Raw genomic sequence first — 15,769 nt, 5'->3', positions numbered from 1 at the left:
ACTGGCATCTGTGATGCTAGCGACCTCCAGAGGCTGATGTCAAATCTTATTTGTGTGCAAGTAAAGAAAGAATTGCATTGGTACGAGGCCCTTCGCAAAAGCAGGAGGTCCCAAAGTACTTTCGAAGTATAGTCACAGTTTTAATGTAGCAAACATTGCAGTAACCACCTTGATCTGCATTAAATTCAATTGACCTTTTTCCCCTCTCCTCACCAAAACCCAATGGCACCATGTCCTTCAGTACGTTAACAACCTCATCCTTGTCTCCATAACCCAACATCTGAAATCACCCCCTAGCCTTATTGACTTTCCCACATGTTCCATTCTTCTGACACTGCCACTGTGTGCAATCCTCCTTCCTTCACCCATTCTTTCGTCCCTTAATTCATACATGGACAAAGAAGCTGAACTACAGAGGTGAGGTGCGAGTGACTGCCCTTGACTTCAAGGCAGCATTTGACCATGTCTGGTATCAAGGAGCCCGAGCAAAACTGGAGTCAATGGGAATCAAGGGGAAAAGTCTCTGCTGGTTGGAGTCATACCTAGCACAAAGGAAGATGGTTGTGGTTGTTGGAGGTCAGTCATCTCAGTTCCAGGGCATCACTGCAGGAGTTCTGCAGAACTGATGAAGAGTCATATGGACTGGAAACGTTAACTGTGTTCTTCTCCGCAGGTGCTGCCAGACCTGCTGAGTTTTTCCAGGTATTTTTATTTTTATTTTTGTTTTGAATTTCCAGCACCACAGTTTTTTGCTTTTATCTAAGTACCAAGCATAGTTTGCTCTACTATCTTAACAAAATTATTAACCGGATAGAAGACTTGAAGCAAAGCTTCTCTAATCTAACCACACTCCTCCCCATTGTATGACTAGGTCAGTGATCTAATCAGTGATCACTGGACCACTGAAGGTCACTCAATAAAGTTAAGCTGTATGTTGTATGTGGCATGGAGCAATGTGGATGGAAGGTTGGCTGACAGGCAAGAAACAAAGAGTTTGGATTATTGGTGTTTCTTGGATCGGAGAATGCTTGGAACTAGTGCTCCCTTTGTACCGATATGGGGATCGCTTTTCTCCTCCACATTCCTAATTTTGCCAATGACACACAATTCACAAGCCTGGCAAAGAATACACTTCGAATTTTTGCGGCTGGAACTCACTGCCTGAAGGGGCAGTGGAAATAGATTCAGTAGTAACTTTCGAAGGGCAATTGCACAAATCCTTGGGGTAAAGATTTACACTGCTATGGAGAACAGAGCAGGAGACTGGGGCGAAATGGATTTCTCAGAGAGAAGCACTGACACAATGGTACAAGTGACCTCCTCCTGTGCTATGGTCCACGGCAGCACTCTTGTACCAAAGTCGGACAGTTATGGATTCGAGCAGGACGTGACTGCAGAAATCAAAGCTGACACTGCGCATGTTAGAGCTGCTGTTGTTTGGTTGAGGTTTTAAACCTTTCAGATGCAAAAGTTCCCATGTCGTTAATTGAAGAACAACAGGGGAGTTATCTCCAGTGTCCTGGCCAATATTTATCGCTCAATCAACGTATCAAAAGCAGATTACCTGGTCATTATCTCATCGCTGTTTGTGAGATCTTGCTGTGTTCAAATTGGCTGTCACACTTCCTGTATGACAACAGTAACTGCACTTCAAAAAGTACTTCATTGGCTGTGATGCCAAAGTGTCCGGTGGCAATGAAAGACACTTATAAATATGTCTTTTTTTTTTACATGATTCTATGATTCAATGACTTATGACTGAGGTTATTGTTTGGGTCAGCCTTGAGAAAAAATAAGGACTGGGAGTTAGAGCTGATATTATAGTCCTTTTAAACGCAGAAGTACAGGAAATACTGTGGGTATTTGTGAACGTTTAGTTTAATGCCATGAGTCTGAAATAGGGTGGCCATCCTTCCAGCATCATCCTGGAATCTCCAGGGAGAGAATTTTCTCCCCGGAGGGGGGTGGGGGGAGGGGTGCTGAGTGGGAGCGGGCGGGGGCGGGTTCCGCCATTTTATGTGGGCGGTCCAATTAAGGCCCACCCAGTGTGACGCACACCTGAAAGCGCAGAGCGCTCCCCGTGCGGGGGGTGGGGGGGGGTGGGGGGGGGGGTGGGGGGCAGTAGGCTGCCTCAGGTGCAGAGGTACAGAGCTGCCTCAGGGAGATTAGCTTCATTATCAATGATTTAAATAAAGAGAAAAAAAAAATTTCTGGCATGTCCCCTCATGTGACGGTGCCACATGAGGTGGGACGTGTCAATGAACTTTAATAAAAACTTTCATTCAATTTATAAACACTTTATGAAACCTCACCCCACCCGTGGATGAGGTTCCGTGATAAATACGAAGGCCGCCTGGACTCTTCGCCTACCCCCCCCAACCTTAAGGCTGGACGGGCAGCTCCGTTAATTATTTTAATTTATATTTAAATGGCCTTAACAGGCCTTTGACAGTTCGGCGGGCACACAGCTGACTCTGGTGCGCGCCCGCCGAACTGAAAACCGGAATGACACGCAGTGACATCAGGACGCAAGCCCAACGTCACCACGCGTTATTTTACACCCCCCTGCATGCCACCTCAAAGATACTGGCCCAGGTGTTTAAGGTTAATCTACTGCAAATCACCCAGGAGAAAATCATAGGGGCATTAAAGTATTGGAGGTGAGGAAAAAGGCTGTACCTACACCACAGGGACTGCAGCAGTTCAAGAAGGCAGCTCATCACCACCTTCTCAAGGGCAACTAGGGGTGGGCAATAAATGCTGGCCCAGCCAGTTTTTGCTTGTTTGCTCTTTCGCCTTTCACCTTTCGCCTAACCCCTTAAAGCAAGAGAGCTCCCATTCTTTTGATGACATCACTCAGTTTCAAACACGAATGTTCAATCAGAGTAACTTCATGGCGGGGCGTTAAACCCTAATTAAAACCAGGGGCAGGGTGTTTAGCCCTCGAAGAGGGCGAGCACGGAGGTGAGTTGGGGGGGGGGTGGGGGAGTTGAAATTCGTGCTGCTGGCAGGCGTCTGTTTGCTGGCACCATCGTGCCCCCATTGAGCCATTTTCCTGGAGGTGGGCTGGGAGGGGTGTGGTCTCAGCAGGGCCACCCGCCCGCGCTATTGAGAGAGGCTGACTGGAATTTTCCGTTTGGCCTCCGAGGCATCAGGGACCAGGCACGTTGCCTGGAAGTGGCCTCCTGTTGGCGGACTCGGGCGAGCAGGTCAGCACTCAAGGCAGGCTTTAAGGCCCTTCTCGCCTGCCTGGTTACAGCTACAGCCACAGGCCGAAAGGACAGCACCTCCAGCCCTTGCCCACAATGATGGCTCGGCTGCTTTATTTAACAGTTTAAAAAGTTGGGGAAAGCGTGCCTCCATCTTCAGGCACCCTCTTTCTGTCTCTCTCTCTCTATCCTAAAAAGACAGTGTGCTGCTCCTTCAGTGCTGATGGACTCTGATTTGGCTTCCAGCTTGAGAGATCACCCACCATCTGCGATTGGATGGTGAGTCTGCCCTCTGGCCACTAATTGGCCAATTTGGGGAAAGTCACTGCTAGGTGACTGCTCTCCACATAGTGCAGGAATGTGACAACCCCTCCCCGCCCCCTGCCTAAAATTTGACCCTGACGTCAGTGTCCCAAACCCTGCCACCAGGGGGCAGTGGAAATTCCACTTGGCCCCAACAGCACTTGTGAAGGGAAATGACGTGTCTACATTTTGAGTAGTGACAAGGTTGCCAATTGTGGTCGGGTGCATTCCTGGAAGTTTTGTCACTTTTCCTTGAACCACAATACCCCTATATACCCACACTTGGCCCATCCTCCGGGCCTTCCCACAGCCTACTGAAAAGGCCACAGGTTTTTTGCTAGCCTGTTAGATTAATCATGACTGTGAGTGAAAAGGCCTTTTATTCCCCCAGAACAAACTGGCTCCAATATATTTTATAATCAATGAATGCAAGTGTTCAAAGAAAATAAAAATGAACACCATTTGATTTTAATTCCACAATCCTGTTTCTCCCAGCTTGCCCACAGTAGTGCCCTGGGGATGTAACTTCAATGCCTGGAGCCAATCCTAGGGGGTTGGTAACCCTTTGACAGACAATCACACTCTCGGTTGACTATTCCAATGCTCTCCTGGCTAGCCTTGCATATTTTGCCCTTCAACTCGAACTCAGGCAAATGTGTCCTGCCCACATTCTAACCTGCATCATGTCCTCTTCACCCATCATCGCAATGCTCAATGACCTACCTTGGCTCCCAGGTTGGCAAGGTTCGGATTTTAGAGTTCGCATTCTACTTTTCAAATTCCTCCAGAGACTTTCTCCCCACTATCCCCGTAACCTCCTCCAGCCCTCCGCGATATCATTGGTTCTCCAATGCTGGTCCCTTGTGCATCCCCGATTTTAATCGCCCCACCATTGGTGACTGTGCCTTCAGTTGCCTAGGCCCCAAGCTCTGGAATTCTCTCCCTAAACCTCTCTGCCTCTCGACCTCCATTTCCTCCTCCATTAAGACATTCCTTGGAACCTATATTTTTTTAGTTCATTCACAGGATGTGGGTTTCGCTGGCTGGGCCAGCATTTATTACCCATTCCTAGTTGCCCTTGAGAAGGTGGTGGTGAGCTGCCTTCTTGAACCGCTGCAGTCCATGTGGTGTAGGTACACACACAGTGCTGTTAGGGAGGGAGTTCCAGGATTTTGACCCAGCGACAGTGAAGGAACGGCGATATATTTCCAAGTCAGGATGGTGAATGACTTGGAGGGGAACTTCCAGGTGGTGGTGTTCCCATCTATCTGCTGCCTTTGTCCTTCTCGATGGTAGTGATCTTGGGTTTGGAAGGTGCTGTCGAAGGAGCCTTGGCGAATTCCTTTAACCAAGGTTTTGGCCCCCTGTACTGATGTGGCTTGGTGTCAAATTCTGTTTTGCTCCTGTGACACACCTTGGGCATATTGCTATGCAATAGGTGCTATATAAATGCAAGCTGCTGCTGTTTGTTATGGAAGGGCTGGTTCTGCATTCAAGAGGCCTCATTGAGGTAGCAGCATCCACAAGGAAGATGGTTAGGAAGTTGAGGGCTCCCCTCCCTCCTGGCCATCTCCTCCCCACTACATCCATCAATCTTCCCAGTGCACTGTTCAACATGGCTGCCGGGAGGGCTGAAGGGCAGAATCTTGGTCAGGGGGCAATTTGTCAAGAACAGACTGGTGATCTCAATCTTTGTTGCAGGAAAGGGTGAACATGGGAAGCCTTACCCACTGGCAGAGGAGGATCAGTCTGATTCAGCATACAGGGAAAATGGTTTCAACATCTACGTGAGCAACAGCATTGCCCTGGACCGTTCACTGCCAGACATCAGACATCCAAAGTAAGTGTAAATATGAAACATCCAAGGCGCTGTCTCAGCTACTGTGAGATTTTTTTTCTCCATTATTCAGAATACAAAAAGGCTAAGAAAGTGAAGGAGAGACACTTGTAGTCGTTTTCTAACTTTAAAGAATTTAATTTGATGGACAATGTAAGTTTGGACCAGAAAGCCAGTAACTTTTCATATATACTTTTTAGCGAGAACGACCACAAGCTAAAGAACTGGTCAGATTCCTTGTCTTTGCGAAGAAAGAAAGGTCTCCTTCCTGTGGCGACTTGTTTGACGGTGTCTATAACTCTCCCGAAAACCCTTGCAGAATGGGCTGTTTTATATGGTTTCCTCTCCAAGATCTGCTGTTTAATTATCAAGCATCAAAGAATCTCTTATCAGCTTGCCAGCTTTGCTTCCTTATCTCTGCCACTATTTGCATTGTTTTCTTATCAGTTACCTCATGCAATATGGTTGAACCAGTCCCAGTTTAACATTGAATTCAATATCACCCAAAACTGCTTATTACCCCCATGGGTAGAGTTTTCTGGCCCTTCGAAGGGAGCAAGAAGTCCAGTGACACTTATGGGATTTAAAAAATTAAAAGTACATGTTTTATTAACAAGAAGAAAAGAATACTTAAGTACACAAGGCTACAGTTACACATTTGAAATTAATTTTACAAAACATTCCCCCAAAGGATTCCATATTCGGTCAGACCCACAAGTAAACACCTTTCAGGCAACAGTCCCTTATAGATGTTTAACTATAAAAATCCAGTAATATTACCCAAGGGAAACGGAAACTGCCTCAACGGCACCTCCCCAACCCCTAAGGCCAGCCTCCATGGGGGTGCTCCCTCCCTCCATCAAGACCCATGCCTCTCTGTCCAACCCCAACACCAGGCCCACTGGATCTCACCCCCTCTCTCTGCCGTGAGACCACCCCCCCCCCCCCCTTTTTACTTAATCTGGATTCTGGGACTTAGAACTTGGGGACTACTTGTAGTCCCAGTCCTGGCCACTGCTACCACTGGTGCTGCTGGGACTACAGGGATGTCAGATTGGCCGGCAGGTCTCTACGGTGGGGCTTCTTCCTGAGTGAGGGGCTGAAGTCCTGCCTACAGCCAATTAACACTCCTCAGAGGGCTAAATGCCTATGGGGCTGTAGTGATATGCGAGGATGCATTTCCCACCAACTCTTCAAGTGGCGGGGAGGGAAACACTGCCATCTTTGTATCATTTCCACCTTGATTGGATTGCCGTAGATCGGTTTTCAGTCTTGCCTATAAGTTAGAAGGTGGTGGATTTGTCCGAATCCAGGACGTGAGCACAAAAATCAAGGCTGACACACCAGTGCCACTCTGAGGGAAAGCTGCAATGCTGGGCGTGTTGATTTATGAATGGGACATTAAACCGAGGCCCTGTTTTACCTCTCGGGTGGATGTAAAAGGTCCTGTGCCACTATTTCAAAGAAGACCAGGGGAGTTTTCCCTGCGATCCTGGACAATATTTATTCCTCAATCAACGTCATGAAAACAGACAATCTGGTCGTTATCGCAATGCAGTTTGTGGGAGTTTGTTCTGTGCATATTGGTTGCTGCGTTTCCTACCACAACAGTAACCACACTCCAAAAGTACTTCATTGGCTGTAAAGCATTTTGCGATGTCCTGAGGTTGTGAAAGCCACAGAAGTGCAAGTGGCTTTTCTTTCCTTCTATACATGAAAAACATAATTCTACCATTTCCCTGCTTCCTTACACTACAAGAAAGCACCAGTCTTTTTTTGCACTGACTTCTAGACTCAGATATAGCAGTACTATTGCGATCTGGGGCCTGGCTGTCAATTGCAAAAGCTTATGTATCAGCTTTTTGTACCTGCCAGGGGATCAAGCCTCTAATACAACTGACTGGAAAAGCACTCAGTATAAAGAATAGTTTTCATTGTTGCGTGTCTCACATACAGAGCCATCACTCAATGATGGGCTTGAGGTATTGGTAAAAATTTGGTCCTGGCTACCTTGCTCTCTAACTGTTTTTCCATTCTGGATACTGGTGAGCGAGATAGTTCCTCAGAGGACTGTAGCAAGAGCCAACTCCGTGGTATCATGGGTACTTCAGCTGCACAGGGAGGGAGGAGGAAGAGTGGAAGTGCTATTGTGGTAGGGGAGTAGACAGGCACTCCTGCAACCATAGACATGACTGCAGGATGGTATGCTGCCTCCCTGGTGCCAGGGTCAAGGATGTCATAGAGTGGCTTCAAGACATTTTTTAGGGGGAGGGTGAACAGGCAGAGATTGCAATCCACATTGGGACCATTGACATCGGTAGGAAAAGAGATGAGGTCCTGAAAGTAGATTTTAGGGAGTTAGGAAGGGAATTAAAAAGCAGGACCACAAGAGCAGTGATCACAGGATTACTCCCAGTGCCACGTGCTAGTGAGCATAAGAATAGGAAGACTGAGTGGTTCAATACATGACTGGAGAAATGGAATAGGAGGGAGGGCGTTAGATTTCTGAGGCATTCGGACCAGTTCTGGGGCAGGTGAGACCTGTACGAGAAGGATGGGTTACACCTTAACAGTACTGGGACTAATGCCCTTTCTGGGAGGTTTGCTAGTGCTGTTGGGGAGGGTTTAAATTAGATTGGCATGGGGGTGAGAACTTGAGTGGAGAGGAGAGGAACTCACAGTGGGAAGTAGAGAAGTATTAACTGATAAGGAGGATATATCAGAGAGTAGTATCAAGGTAGATAGAATGCTTGGAGAGTTTGACAGAATTAGAGTAGGGAATAGTAAGTCATCAGATGGGGTCAGAATAAGGGGGAAAGTAACAAAGCCTAAATCAGGGTTAATCTACATGTATGTGAATGCACAGAGTGTGATTAATAAGACTGGTGAGCTATAGGCACAGGTTAACAAACAGAATTGTGATATTACTGCTCGAACAGAGACCTGGCTGAAAGAAGGGCAGGACTGAATGTTAAATATTGCTGGGTACAAGGTGTTTAAGAGACACAAGAAAGGAAGAAAAGGGGTGGGGGCAGAAGTGGCAGTATTGATTAAAGATGGCATTACAGTACTGTAGAGAGAAGATATTCCAGAGGGGTCAAGGATGGCATCTCTCTAGCTAGAGGGAAGGAATGAAAAAGGTGCAATAACATTGATTGAACTACTGGAAGGGATGTAGAGAAACAAATGTGCAAAGTAATTATAGAGAGGCCTAAGAATTATAGAGTAATTATAAAAGAAGACTTCAATTATCCAAATATAGAATAGGATAGAAATAGTACAAAGGGACAAGAGGGTCAGTGTATTCAGATAATTATCTGCAGCAGCATAGTTCAGGTCCAACAAGAGGGCAGGCACTGTTGGACCTGGTCCTGGGGAATGAGTTAACCCAAGTAGATCAAATAACAATGGGAAGGCATTGAGGGGACAGTGACCATTGTATCATAAGGTTTAGGTTGGCCATGGAAAAGTACAAAGAACAACCCAGAGCAGGGATGTTTGGAGGAGAGCCAACTTCGAAGGGATAAGAATGCATTGGAGTCAAGTGAGTTGGAATCAAATGTTGGCAGAAAAGATAGTGGCTGAACAATGGGTCACCTTCAAATAAACAGTATTGCAGGCAACGTCAAGGTATATTCCCTTGAAGGGGAAAGGTAGGACAAATAAATCCAGAGTGTCCTGGATGACGAGATGGATAGAGGTGAAGATGAAATGGAAGAAGTGGGTGTACAACAGATGTCAGGAAGAAAATACAATGGAGAATCAGGCTGAATATAGAAGGACCAGAGGGGATGTGAAAAAACTAATCCAAAAAGCAAGGAGAGAGCTTGAAAAGAGACTGGCAGCAAACATAAAAGGGAATCTCATGGTTATCTATAAGCATGTAAATAATAAAAGGGTGGTGGAAGAAAGAGCAGAGCTGATTGGGGATTAAAAAAAGGGATTTGGAGATGGAAACAAGAGAAATAGCAGAGCCATTAAACGAGTACTTTGCATATGTCTTTACAAAGGAAGAAGATGCTACCCAGGCCAAGGTGAGAGAGGAGGTAACTGGTACACTAGAAGAATTTATAATTGAGAAGGAGGGGGTGTTAGAAAGGCTATCTTTACTTAAAATAGATAAGATAGCGTAACCAGATGAGATGCATCCAATGGTATTGAGGGAAGTGAAAGTGGAAACTGCAGAGGCACTGGTGATAAACTTCCAGTCTTCCTTAGACACAGGGGTGGTGCTGGAGGACTGGAGAACTGCGAATGTTACACCCTTGTTCAAAAAGGAGTGCAAGGATAAAGCCAGCAGCTACAGACCAATCAGTTTGACTTCTGTGATAGGCAAACTTCTGGAAACTATAGTTCGGGACAAAATCAATCATCGCTTAATTAAGGAAAGCCAGCATGGATTCATTAAGGGAAAGTCATGTTTAACTAACTTGCTGCAGTTTTTTGAGGAGGTAACAGAGAAGGTTGATAAGGTCAACACTGTTCTTGGTTACGGATTTTCAAAAGGCATTTGATAGAGTACCACACAGCAAATCTTTGAGCAACATTCTAGCTCATGGAATAAAAGGGAAGGAGGCACTTGGATAAGAAATTGGCTGAGGGACAGGAAGCAGACAGTAGTGATAAATGATTGTTTTTCAGATTGGAGGAAGGTTTTTAGTGGGGTTCCCCAGGGGTCAATGTTGGGACCCTTGCTCTTCCTGATACATATTAATGACCTAGACTGTGGTGTTCAGGGCATGATTTCAACATTTGCAGATGATGCGAAGGTTGGAAACGCTGTCAACTGTGATGAAGATAGTCTTGAACTTCAAAAGGACATAGGCATGTTGGTGGGTTGGGCAGACAAATAGCAGATGATGTTCAATGCAGTGAAGTGTGAGCTGATTCATGTTGACAGGAAAAATATGGTGTGACAGTATAACTCTAAAGGGAACAGAGGGACCTTGGTGTATACATAAATAGGTCATTGCAGATGGTAGGGCATGTTGAGGGACATTGAGTACAAGAGTAAGGAGGTGACGTTGAACTTGTAAAAGACACTAGTTAGGCCTCATCTGGAGCACTGCATCCAGTTTTGGGTGCCACACTTGAGGAAGGACGTGAAGGCATTGGAGAGAGTACAGAGGAGGTTCACAAGAATGATTCCCGGGATAAAGAACTATAGCTATGAGCATAGATTGGAGAGGTTGGGTCTGTTTTTCTTTAGAGAAAAGAAAGCTGAGAGGAGACTTGATAGAGGTATTCAAAACCCTGAGGGGTATGGACAGGATAAATAGTGAGAAACTGTTCCCACTCAAGAGAGCGTCAAGAACTAGAGGGCACAGATTCAGAGTAAAAGTGAGGTGAGGAAAATTTTTTTCACCCCGAGGCTGGTTCGAGGCTGGTTGGAGTCTGGAGCGAACTTCCTAAGAGGGTGGTGGAGGCAGGTTTAATTGAGGTTTCAAAAGAGAATTGGATTGCTACCTGAAAAGAGAGAATGTGCAAGGTTACTGGGATAAGGCAGGAGAGTGGGGATTTGGTTGAACACTCTTTCAGAGAGCCAGTGCAGACTCGTTGGGTTGAATGACCTCTTTCTGCGCCGTAAAGGTTCTGTGATTCTGTGATTGTTGTGGGTGGAAATAATTGACTTTAGCCCAGGGATACGAAGCAAAGATTGACTTCAATTTCACTGCAAAGGTATGGAAGAGATTGGCTTGCGGCTTCCGTTTTACAGTAATTCCATCAGCGATTGGGATCAAATGTTTTAGTGTAGAATTGTTCACTCCCCTTATCATTTTGTTTCTCTTTACAGTACACATCCTGCATATTATGTTGGCAATATCTTTGGTCCTTTCGCTGTCTAAATTCTCCATAGCTCTGCATTTTTTGCCATCAAGTATTTATCCAAATCTGAATAGAAAGTTACTATTGAATCTGCTCCCTCTACCGTTTCAGGTAGTTGCGTTCCAGATCATAACAATTTGCTGTATAAAAAAAATAATCTCTTCATCTCCCCTTTGGTTCTTTTTTCAATCACCTTATGTCTGTGTCCTCTACTTACTGACCCTCCTGCCACAGCAAGCTCCCACAAACAGCAATATGTTTTTGAGTGATGTTGGTTGAGGAATAAACATTGGTCAAGGCACTGCTCCTAGACGTATCACCCGGGATCTTTACATTCACCTGAGAGGCTCTCCTTTAATTCTTTGCAAGGTGAGGCTCCTCGTCTAGGTTGTCAGTAGTTGGGAGCCCAGATTGGACGATCAGCCTCAATACCAGACTGTTTCATTGCGCTTTGACATTAGAGGGTTGATTTTGGTGCTCCCTCAGAGTGGACGACAGACAGCAGTTGGCCCAAAGCCTGTGATGACCATCTACCACAAGCAATGGGTAGAAAATACTATGTCGCATCCCCAGAGGGGATTGATTGCCTCATATGCTGTGGCAAGATGGTCCTTAATATTCATAAAATGCAGATTATTTGGTCATTGCTATTCGTGGGAGCTTGCTGTGCACAATTTGGCTGCTGAGTTTCCGACAGTGGAATGGCAAGTACAATTCAAAAGTACTTAATTATCTGTGAAGCCACTTGGGACATCCTGAGTTCATTAAAGTTGCCATATAAATGCAATTTCTTTCTTTTGTTGCTTTCTTTCAGAGCAAAGGTTTGGGTAAGTTTAGCTATTGTTTGGTTAAGTTTATTTCTAACTACAACCAGGAATGGCCTGGGGGCTGCTCAAGCAGAACTGCTGAGAGCTACTCCGCAGTGCATGCTTAGATCGTGAGTGTTGGAGTGACTCTGAAGTGCCCTCACAGGCGCTGACAGCTCACTCCCACCCCGGCAAATGTCCCGATTCCCCCATGGTTTGAGATGTGACCTTTGCCGGAGGATGTAGGCAATTGGAATAACGTTTCATTTTTGGACAGGTAGCGGAGAAGGTTCTTGCAGAAATTCCTAGAATTGTAGCTAAGCATCGTAGAAACAGTACAGAACCTACAGTACAGAAGGAGGCCATTCAGCCTGTCAAATCTAATGCTTGTTCTCTGAAGGAGCAACTCAGCTAGTTCCACTCCCCTGCCCTTTCCCTGTAACCCTGCAATTTTTATTTTCTTCAGCTAATTGTCCATTTCTCTTTTCAAAGCTACGATTGAATCTGCTTCCACCATGCACTTAGACAGTAGATTCCAAAAAAAAAGCTTTTCCTCATGTTGTCTTTGGTTCTTTTGCTACTCACCTTGAATGGATGTCCTCTGACTCTCAACCCTTCCACTGACAGGAACTGTTTCTCTGTATCTACTCTGCCCAGACCTCTCATGATTTTGAACACATCTATCAAATCTTCTCTCAACCTTCTCTAAGGAGAATAGCCCCAGCTTCTCCAATCTATCCATGTGACTGAAGATCTTCATCCCAGAACCATTCTTATAAATCTTTTCTGCACCTTCTCTAATGCTTTCACGCCTTTCCCAAAGTCTGAGGCTCAGAATTTGACACAACACTCTGGTTGAGGGTGACCCAGCATTTTATGAGGCTTAACCTTTATTTCCTTGCTTTTCTACTCTATGCCTCTATTTATGAAGCCGTGTGCTTATTAACTACTTTCTCTACCCGCTCAACCTGTCCAGCCATTTTCAATGGGTTGTGCAAGTATACATCCCAAGCTCCCTCTGCTCCTGCACATGTTTTGGAATTATATCCTTTATTCTGTTTTCCCTTTCTTCATTCTTCCTACAAAATTATACCACGTCACACTTATTTTGTTTGATTTTCTTTTATTTCAGGCCTTTTGCCTGTGATCTTCCTTTACCTATCTAACTAGGAACATCTTCAACAAAAGCTTGAATTTGTCAATAATTCTTTGATGATTTTGTTTCTTTTCTTCATTATTGAGAAATCTAGATGAAGGGGTAAGTCTCGTGGTGCAGTCATGTTGATAACTTGCCAGAAGTGCCCTGGGTTCTCCAGGAAATGAAGGTTAACCTCCTGGACATTGCGGTGAGGCATGTAGGCCTCCCAATCCCCTGTGGGGATGAGTCATAGTATTTTTTACCCAATGCTTGTGGTAGATGGTCATCACAGGCTTTGGGCCAACTGCTCTCTGCTGTACGCTCCGAGTGAGCACCAAAATCAGCCCTCTAATGCCAAAGCACGATGAAACAGCCATCTGTCTTATGAGCCGTAGCTTTTAAGGGTCCTGTTTCCAAAGGGGGCATCTCAAAGGGTGTTGAGGCTGATTGTCCATTCTGGGCTCCCATGAATTGGCGGCATCCCTGAAGGGTGGTTGGGGGGGGGGTGCGTGTGGGTAGTTCCTCCTCTTTTGATACTCTTTGGCCTGTGGAGGGCCAGCTCCCGGCAGCACCAGCTGCACCCATGGCATCATCACCCCACCCCTCCTGCCCTCACCGATCATTCCCACCATGGACCCTCGCTGGAGCCTGTCTAACTGGCCCCAGTGTCCATAAGCCCCACTTACCTGACTGGGAAGTCGCCGTGCTTTCTTTGCATCCTAACCCTGGCCACTGCTTCTGGTGCCACCGCTGCGAGTGCTGAACTGCCTCTGATTGGCCGGCAACTCCTGGCGGGGGCACAGGTTGGCATTCTTTAAAGTAGGGGTAACCAACCTTTACACGTGAGGTGCCACATATCAATTTTTTTTCTCACTCACATGGCTGGTGAGCAAATTTCCGAAAGATAAGGCATTAGAAATGTACCTTCCAATAGTCAAAACAATAGAAAATAAGCATTTTAATGAACAAACTTCAACTAAGAAGACAAATGTATTAGCTTAGTTTCTAGTTACTATAAGAACCAAGAGACCCACCATCTTTGTTTTGATTAGGTTAATATTTTTTATAAACCGAACATTTGTTGACACATTTGGTAGTTGAAATATTTACTTCTTCTTGGACACACTGACTGTGCTTCCTCTCCTACCTGTGGCCTTTATGTGCTGGCCACACACGTGGAGACTCTCACAAGTGTCGCAGACCCCTGTGTGCACGGATCTTCTTCAATTGCCCCAGGTCCTCACGCAGTTTGTTGTCCAGGGCATTGGCCAAGACCTGGCTGTATTTTCCATCCTTAGTGTCCTTCTGCCTGTTCAGGAACCGGCTCAGGAATCTTGTACTGACATGGATTCTGCATGATTGTTATAATGCGCTCTACCTCATCCTCAGAGAGCTCCTCAGCTCGCTTGCTTGCTCAGGTCGATATCAGCTTTCCTCAGTACCACGTGAGCCTTCCGACACCCTTGATGGCGGTGATAGCAAACGCTATCTTCCTTCGCCCATCAATGTTGACGTTGAGGACTCGAAGAATGTGCTGGAACTTTTTGGGGATAACCAACAGCATGGTGGCAGCAGCAGCAGTCATTCGGCCTAGAAAGAGCTTGATAAGGTTAATGATAGACACTGTTCAAGATAGATATTGATACTTGAAATTAAGCAATTTGATGTCGATAGAGTGAAAAACTCAGCAGTTAGGTTCAAAGAAGACAAACCGTCTGAAACTCATTTTGTTACTACCAGTCAACACATGTTATGAAAGGTTGATGGGATAGTCTCTGGCCTGTAGGCCTAATGTAGGATAAGGCTGCTTTAAAGGAAATGGCAGCCCCAATAGTAACTATTCAGTTGCCTGATCCCCAGAAAATTCTGCTGGGTTGGCAAATAGCTGAAATTGGGTTGCCCTTGGCTTTCCAGCCAGTCTTCAGGGCCTTTGCTTCCAGAATAGCATTTAACCACAAGCGCTGTAACCTCCAGGAATATATCCAACCGAACTTGACAACCCTGTAGTGCAGGACACCACCAAGGTTCAATAAAAGTAAGAGGGAAGACAGGACCAAATGTTGAGGGATGTCAAGTTTGGGTTTTAAATGCTTGTACGCCATGGGATTACTGAGGGAGATAAAGAGTGCTCACTGCTAGCATCAAAACATGGTTTAGAGAAGGTTTGTATGAGTCACAAATTGAACCTCAGGGAGCTTCTCTTACTATCAAAGAAAAATTGCCACTATTGAATCCAAAGATGTATTCAGGAGAAGCTTTTTTTACCCAAAAAGAGGTTAAAATGTGGAACTCTGCCTCACAAGGAGCACTTGAGGCAAATAGCATATATGTCTTTAAGGGAATTTAGATAAACACAAGGGAGAAAGGAACAGAAGGATTTTTGACAGTGTGAGATGAAAAAGGTGGGAGGAGGCTCATGAGGAGCATAAACACCAGCATTGATCTGTTGGGCCGAATGGCCTTCCTCTACTTTATAGACTGGATGTAACTCAGTGTAGCTTTTTCCATTCTAACTAATGTGCTTTGCTCACATTTTCTTTAAAATGATGAAGCTGTTTGATAGGGCAGATGTAGAACGAAGACGATTCTGTTGGTGGAGGGGTCCAAAACTAGGAGACATAACTATGATAGCCAATAATAAATCCAATTA

The 15,769-nt window shown here is 45.5% G+C and overlaps 1 protein-coding gene and 1 pseudogene across 2 annotated transcripts in view; one reads left to right on the top strand and one right to left on the bottom strand.

The window, feature by feature from the left end:
• The window catches only part of galntl6 (polypeptide N-acetylgalactosaminyltransferase like 6), a 1,468,073-nt gene that overhangs the window by 508,995 nt on the left and 943,309 nt on the right, over positions 1-15,769 (top strand). For both annotated transcript variants that reach the window (XM_041186365.1, XM_041186364.1), the window contains one exon: positions 5,214-5,352. In XM_041186365.1, the coding sequence (XP_041042299.1) occupies positions 5,214-5,352 (139 nt within the window). The remainder of the gene's footprint in view (positions 1-5,213; positions 5,353-15,769) is intronic.
• LOC121277207 lies at positions 14,226-14,683 on the bottom strand (annotated as a pseudogene).

This window comes from Carcharodon carcharias, chromosome 4 (assembly GCF_017639515.1).
Source record: "Carcharodon carcharias isolate sCarCar2 chromosome 4, sCarCar2.pri, whole genome shotgun sequence".
NCBI lineage: Eukaryota > Metazoa > Chordata > Chondrichthyes > Lamniformes > Lamnidae > Carcharodon > Carcharodon carcharias.
The sequence above is the reverse complement of the archived record's forward strand: the minus strand, read 5'-3'. Positions and strand labels throughout refer to the sequence as shown.